Genomic DNA, 6,854 nt, shown 5'->3' with positions numbered 1-6,854 from the left:
GGGGGGGGCAGCGAGGAGAGCCGGTAGAGAAGAAGAGGCTGAGTTCGATTGTGCAGGCCAGTTCGCGCGTCCCTGTGGCCGGACGAGGACCTCGTGTCGTCGTGCGGGAGGAACCACGGGCGGACCCGCTTCGCGATGAGGTCGGCGTAGCTGGGTAAACGGAAGAGGGAGGATTAGCATTGAAGCAGGAGGATGGCGGAGGGACTAGACGCACTAGACGGGCGCGGGCAAGGAGACGGCCTTGTTCGTACGCTGGTATGAGTGGCAGAGCGAGTTGGCGATCTGCTGGACGTCGTCGGTGCTGCAGGTGGAACTCGTCAGCGCGAGCTGTCGGAGGTGGAGAAAAGCCAGACGCACGACAGGCCGTGCTCGTCGTGGAGCACGATGTAGCGAGTAGCGCGTGTAGTCCCAATCAAGGCACGGTGCGCCGCGCCGTACACGTCGAAGCCTGCGCGCCCAGCCGTCAGCATGAGCACAAGGATCGACGAGGAGCTCACGCACTACGCGCGTCGGTGACGCCGCTGTCGAAGAACGTGCCGGGCGGGATGTTCGACACCTGCCTGCCGTCGACGAAGGCCCTGATGTGGTGACGCTTGACCGTCGCGATGACCGTGAGCTGTCGAACGCATACAATCGTCAGCGTGAGCGATGAGCCCCGAACAACCTCGCGATCTCACCTTCGGGTTCCATGCATCGAGCGCCGGGCCAAAGAGCTTGCGCATCTCGTCGTCGGTCTTGAAGCGGCGCAAGGCCTTGTGGAAGGCGTCGACTTCGACGGCGATGACCGTCGCGAACTCGCCTTCGGAGACGCCGTCGCGGAACATCAACATCGAGACGGGAGGGAGAGCGCGGAGGGAGAGGGCGCGGCGGCGGAGAAGGAACTGTTCGACCAGAGTCTGAGTTCGAGGAGAGCGTCGCGAGAGCGGGTCAACGCACCAAGACCATCTCCTCGAGGTTCGTGATCATCTCCTGCTTCTTGGGTCGGGCACCCGCGGCTGTCAATGAGGGTCTTTAGCGCGAGGTCTGCGACTTGGAAGCTCGAGGGACGTACAGGCGGCGGCAGGCGTCGGCTCGAGAAGTCCTTGGACCGCGATGGCCTCTTCGTAGAGAACGTTCGCGCTGTGCATCGAAGCAACAACGACGGCGACGGAGGGCTGATCCGGCTCGTGCGTGAGGTCAGCGCCGAAGATCATCGGCGTCTTCTCGCGGAGGAAGCCGCCGACGGTGTCGCGGTCGAGACGGTGGTTGTGGCCGCCGAGCTTGCCGTTGATTTTCAAGGCGCAGTTGATCATCATTTGCACGCCCGTCGTGCGCAGCTTCGACTGCTGGATGGCTTGACTGGCGATTCCCTGGCAGGTCGCGGAGCGCTTAAACTCGCTGTAGTCGGGCGAGTTGGCTTCGGTGAAAAGCCTGCGAACGTGGAATACAGGCGTCAATGCGGTCGCAGGGAAAGCCACCGGTTCTGAGAACGACGCACCAGAAGATGATGTCGGGCGTCCTCCCGAAGAGACTCCTCGCCTGCTCGACCGCAGAGTTGACGGTCCGCGCGGGGTCGGTGCCGGGGCGACGGACGAAGAAGACGTCACGCGGGAACGGAAGCGAGGGGCAGCCCTTAAGGTTCATGCCTGCGGTCCGAGCAAGGAGGAGGGTGAGCATACGAACAGCTGCAAGGAGTTCTCCGCACGGACCGAAGCTGTGGGCACCGCGGAAGAGAGCGTCGAGCCAGGTCTCAACAGCTTGGACGTCGCGCTCGGAGGGGACGACAACGACGAACGAGCCGAGGCTTGCGCCGGCAATGAAGTTCTCGGCGGCCAAGCTGCCCCTCACGTTCATTCTCCATTCGCCGTTCGCCGGGTCGACGTGCGTCCACTGCTTCTCGCGATTGTCGCCCGGGCGGAAGGTCGAGTCCTTGTACTCGATTGCGGGCGGCGGAAGGACGCGAGCCTGGATGGCCTTCGGCACCGGGGCGATCTGGACGCCGAAGCTCGCGAGGCTGCAGAGCGGCAAGTCAGCGCCAAAGTCAACGAGAGCGAGGCGAGGGAGACGCACTGAGGCTCGACGACCGTGCGGTAGACGTCCCTGCGGACGCTGAGGATGGCGGCGAGCTTCTGCGGAGGGCTGAGAGAGCGCATCTGAACGTCAATCGCGATACTATGACGATGAAAGAATGGGGTGACGCACAGGAGAGTGGCGAAGTCCGAAGCCTTGCCCTGCTCAAGCGGCGAGAGACGCTTGAGGTACTTGTTCCCCTCGTCGATCCAGAGCATTTCAAGGGGATAAACAGTGGTGGGGCGGACCTCGACGAGGGGCAAGTCGGGGTACTGCAGGCGGACGCCGAAGTGCTTCTCCATGTACTCTTCGACGTTGGTCTCGCCCACGTCCGTCATGAAGAGGTGGTCGCGGGGGCGCTTGTCGAGGATACCGCGGCCACGGATCTTCATTTTGAGCGGAGGCGCGCCTTGTCCGCGACGGACCGTCACCTCGATCTTCTTGCAGACGAGTCGGTTGATGCTCGTCATGAGTTGGCCGTCCAAGCGACCGACGATGAGGGCGTTGAGGCCGTTCCGCACGTTCCTCCCATTCGTCTCGCAGTAGGCCGCCGCGAAGTCGACCATGGTACCGGGCTGGAAGAAGGCGGTCGACGTCGTGTTGATGTTCAGCTGCAGGCCGCGCTCGCAAGTGCGGACACTCTGGAACCAGCCGCGCAGAAGCTCGATGTAGCCATTGAGGCGAACGCTCTCCTTCCTGATGCCGCCTCCGAGGCGTCGCGCAGCCGAATCGGTCGGGAAGAAGGAGGTGCGAGTGCCGAAGAACTCGGCGGACGGGCCTTGCGAAATGATGGTGTTGAGGGCTTGGAGGGCCTCGGCGACCTCGCCAAAGTAGAAGCTGCCGGTGCCGAGGTAGTAGGAGCGGAGCGAGGCGAGCGGGAGATCGATGGCGTTGGAGATCGTGACCGTGAAGGTCATGCGAGGGCGGTCGGGGGCGGGAATGCCGGAGATCTGCGCGAGGTGAAAGCGTCAGTGAGGATAGAAGCGTCAGCGTCAAGAAGGCCGATCACTCACGCGGATGACGCCGTTGCCAGGGTCGGGCAAAGGCCTGTTGGTGTAGGCCGCCGCCCTCCCGTCGAAAGCGGGACGGATTCCGCCGAAGTGCGTCGGGTTCGCCGCTTCGCGACGCTCAAGCTCCTGCCAAACGAGTCGGAGGACGCTTTTGGGGGGCGCGCCGCGAGGAGGGCGGACATTTCCCTGGGCGTCGATGCGGTCGTCGGCGATGATGTCGATCTGCAGGCGCCGAGTGCTCGATCGTCAGCATAAGGGGGCGGTAAGCATGCGAGAAAGCGGACGCGCCTGGTACTTGTACCAATTGCTGACATTGTTCGAGACGGTCAAGTCGAAGCAGTTGGTGCTGAGCTGGAGGGAGTTCGCCGGTCTGCGCGCAAATTTGCCTGGTCAGCTCGGCCCGACGCGTTCCAGTGAGACCGTTCGACGCACTCGGGCACAACGTAGTGCGGGCGAGTGAGGGGCTCAGGCATAGCTGCCTGTCCGAGAGTGACCTGTTGAGCGGCGACAGTGACGGGCCTCGTCGTGGGTGGCTGGACAGGGCGCGGCGGAGACTGTTGACGAGGTGCTCCACCCTGCTGCTGCCCTCCAAAGTCGCCGCGTCCACCACCACCGCGTCCTCGTCCTCCTCCCCCTCCTCCCCGCCCGCCGCCGCCGTTCCACCCTGCGCCGCCGCCCCTGGACTGGTAGGGAGGTCCACCACGGCCGTGCATGCTGTCTGAACTGTCGACCGAGCGCGCGTGAGCTTGTTGAGGAGCGAAGTGAAGGGAGAGAAGGAGAGCTGCCCCACTTCATCACAATGTCAAGTCGCGTCCACTTTTGACATCTCGACGAGGGCTCGCAAAGGCTTCAGAATGGTCTACCGCGTTTCCTATAGCCTTACTAAGTCATATGCGGGCTCAACATACAGGCCACCGAGGCAAAGACGGCGCAGGGACGTCAAACGAGCGTGAGGAGGCAGTGTCGCTCGCTTACTGAGCTGCAAAGGACTCGGTCGGCGCACATCCGGGCTTCGAGTACTTCGTAGAATGTCCGCAATCACAAAAGGAGCGTTGCGAGCGGAGCAAGGCTAGGAGACGGCGACGAGCTGGATGTCAAAGCGCCTTTTTCAGCGAGAAGACGGCACAGCGATCTGAGGCAGCTCCAAGCCGATGCCGGCAGCTATAATGGGCTGAACAGAGCTTGGGGAGAGCAGGAAGCGGCGACCCAGCGTCTCGAAGCGACTCGAGCGAGAGTCCCGTCGAGGATCACTTGGGCCCAACGTTACGTTCGTCAGCCAAGCTTCAATGTCGGATTCCACAGGCACTTAGACGTGGTCGAGGCTATGGCGAGCAGTCACCTAGCCGAGCTGGAGGCAGAGGAGCAACGACCAAGGTGAAGACGCCCAAAGCGACGAGGTACGCCACCATTACGTCACGCTCGACCCACGAGAGCGCCGCGCCTCGTCGAACTCGTCGCGCACGTCGAACGAGATCTGTTGCGTCTGCTGGACCTTGACTTCAAGCAGGACCTGGACGCCGCCGAGAGTGCCGGTCTGCGAGGTTGTCGGCAGAGTGTGCTGGTGACTGCGCCTGTCGCCGACTCGGAACGTCGACAGCTTAACGGCGCCGCCTGCTGCGTCGCCAACGTTGCGGCTGTAACCGCCTCGGGGAAGCTTCGGGTTGAGGGAGTCGTTCTCGCGCGAGTTCGAAAGCGTAGAGGTGATCGTCTTGCGAATGGAGAGCGTCGTGTACAGGGAGATGCCGTGCAGCGCCGGCAGAGGTACTGCTCGGTGAGAAACAGTCAGCCAACAAGGTTGCGCGCAAAGACTGAGGCAAAGCGACGCACGCCAGAACGCCTGTCCGATCGAGATCGTGTGGAAGTCGGTGCTGTGCGCGTAGGCTGTCGAGAGCGACGCGCCGACGAGCGACATGATGGAGGTGTAGGCGGCCGTCTGAAGCGCGATCGTGATAAGCTTCTTGGCAAGGCCTTCGGTCGTCGCGTTGAAGCCGCCGAGGTTGGTGATGCGGCGGTGAAGTGTGTAGGCGAGGGCGACGGAGACGAAGATGTCGGCGCTCGCGCTCATCCAGAGCCATAACGCCTGGCAAACGGTTGGCGGGATGGGGGTGTCGACGTTCTTGATGAGCTGCGGCAGGTGAGACGTGAGTCTGGTCAAGACTCTAGCAGCGAAAGATGAGGCTGACCAGGAAGCCCATTGAGCTGTAGAGGACGAAGCCGAGGAGGCCGCCCAGAATGACCAGGCCTGTCAAGCCGTAGAAGACGTAGCGGTGGGTGACGCTTTCCATCAGCTGTGTGAGCACCTCAAGCCGTCAGCAAGCTGAGTAAGCCATGAGAATCACTCGGCGCAGGGAGGAAGCGTATCGCGCCAGTGCGAACAAGGAGAAAGGTCTGGCAAACCGCCTCAGTCAGACCAGAGAGGATCGGTAACACGTTGCTCTGTGGTGGGCTACCGTGGCGACAGTGCGGAACGTCAGCACATGTGAAGGCAAGGGACGGAGGGGGGAGCGGACCAACCCGGCATAGAGCTCCGCGCTGCTTCGCAGCTGCGACACACCCGTGTCGACAATCTCCTCGTAGCTCACGCCGAGGCACATCACAAGGAGGACGCAGACCGTCCACGAGACCGCTCGCCCACGGATGCCATGCTCCTTGAGGTCATGACGGTCCGTCCTCTCCCCCTGCCTCCGCTTCTTCATGTCCGGCTGACGTTCCGCGCTGTTGCCAATGCAGCCCTCCGCAGAGCAATGTTCTGCCGATTCTCTCTGGTCTGACGGAGGCGGTTTGCCAGGCCTTTCTCCTTGTTCGCACTGGCGCGGTACGCTTCGTCCCTACGCGACTCGGTCCTTACAGCTTTCGAGTGTTGCTGATGGCTCAATTTTTTCACACAGCTGATGGAAAGTGTTACCCACCGCTACGTCTTCTACGGCTTGACAGGCTTGGTCATCCTAGGCGGCCTCCTCGGCTCGGTCCTGTACAGCTCAATGGGCTTCCTGGTCAGCTTCGCTCTTATCCTCGAATTCGGTTGATTGGAATCTCACGCCTTGTCCTCCGCAGCTCATCAAGAACGTCAACACCCCCATCCCGCCTACCGTTTGCCAAGCGGTTTGGCTCTGGATGAGCGCAGGCGCCGACATCTTCATTTCGGTCGCACTCGCCTACACGCTTCACCGCCGCATCACCAACCTCGGCGGCTTCAACGCGACGACCGAAGGCCTTGCCAAGAAGCTCATCACGATCGCGCTCCAGACGGCGGCATACACCTCCATCATGTCACTTGTTGGCGCGTCGCTCTCGACAGCCTATTCGCACAGCACCGACTTCCACACTATTTCGATCGGCCAGGCGTTCTGGCGTGCGTCCCTTTCCCTTGACCTCTGCGCGGAGCCTTCTTTGACGCTTTAGAAGAGAGCAGTACCTCTTCCGGCCCTGCACGGCATCTCCCTGTACACGACGCTTTCTATTCGCAAGTCGATTGCGTCTACACTCTCGAACTCGCGCGAGAACGACTCTCTCAACCCGACGCTCCCTCGAGGCGGTTTCGGCCGCAACGCTGGCGACGCAGCAGGCGGCGCCGTCAAGCTCTCGACCTTCCGAGTCGGCGACAGGCGCAGTCACCAGCACACTCTGCCGACAACCTCGCAGACCGGCACTCTGGGCGGCGTCCAGGTCCCGCTCGAAGTCAAGGTCCAGCAGACGCAACAGATCTCGTTCGACGTGCGCGACGAGTTTGACGAGGAGTGCAGTCTCGAGGGCAAGCTGAAGGAGTCGCTTCGATAGTGCATCACACTCTCTTTA

General features: G+C 62.3%; 3 protein-coding genes across 3 annotated transcripts in view; 1 reads left to right on the top strand and 2 right to left on the bottom strand.

Annotated features, from left to right (window-relative positions):
* The window catches only part of RHTO_01146 (argonaute family member), a gene marked incomplete at both ends in the record, with an annotated part of 3,921 nt that extends 149 nt beyond the window's left edge, over positions 1-3,772 (bottom strand). Inside the window, 14 exons of the mRNA XM_016414829.1 lie at positions 69-150; positions 215-301; positions 358-448; positions 502-616; positions 678-881; positions 937-995; positions 1,052-1,410; positions 1,478-1,625; positions 1,689-1,993; positions 2,050-2,118; positions 2,182-2,999; positions 3,063-3,281; positions 3,372-3,429; positions 3,492-3,772. Of these exons, the coding sequence (XP_016273050.1) occupies positions 69-150; positions 215-301; positions 358-448; positions 502-616; positions 678-881; positions 937-995; positions 1,052-1,410; positions 1,478-1,625; positions 1,689-1,993; positions 2,050-2,118; positions 2,182-2,999; positions 3,063-3,281; positions 3,372-3,429; positions 3,492-3,772 (2,895 nt within the window). The remainder of the gene's footprint in view (positions 1-68; positions 151-214; positions 302-357; positions 449-501; positions 617-677; positions 882-936; positions 996-1,051; positions 1,411-1,477; positions 1,626-1,688; positions 1,994-2,049; positions 2,119-2,181; positions 3,000-3,062; positions 3,282-3,371; positions 3,430-3,491) is intronic.
* A 695-nt stretch (positions 3,773-4,467) lies between these two features.
* Positions 4,468-5,344, bottom strand: RHTO_01144 (uncharacterized protein; the record flags this gene model as incomplete). The annotated part of the gene is made up of 3 exons (XM_016414827.1): positions 4,468-4,823; positions 4,887-5,184; positions 5,243-5,344. 3 exons carry the CDS (start codon positions 5,342-5,344, stop codon positions 4,468-4,470), a joined length of 756 nt encoding a protein of 251 aa, XP_016273049.1.
* A 357-nt stretch (positions 5,345-5,701) lies between these two features.
* On the top strand, positions 5,702-6,836 carry RHTO_01145 (uncharacterized protein; the record flags this gene model as incomplete). Its single annotated transcript, XM_016414828.1, has 5 exons — positions 5,702-5,722; positions 5,800-5,874; positions 5,948-6,052; positions 6,114-6,411; positions 6,472-6,836. The coding sequence occupies 5 exons, from the start codon at positions 5,702-5,704 to the stop codon at positions 6,834-6,836; spliced, it is 864 nt and encodes a 287-aa protein (XP_016273048.1).
* Positions 6,837-6,854: the final 18 nt, after the last annotated feature.

The sequence above is a fragment of the Rhodotorula toruloides genome (genome assembly GCF_000320785.1).
Source record: "Rhodotorula toruloides NP11 unplaced genomic scaffold Scaffold12, whole genome shotgun sequence".
Classification (NCBI taxonomy): Eukaryota; Fungi; Basidiomycota; class Microbotryomycetes; order Sporidiobolales; family Sporidiobolaceae; genus Rhodotorula; species Rhodotorula toruloides.
The sequence above is the reverse complement of the archived record's forward strand: the minus strand, read 5'-3'. Positions and strand labels throughout refer to the sequence as shown.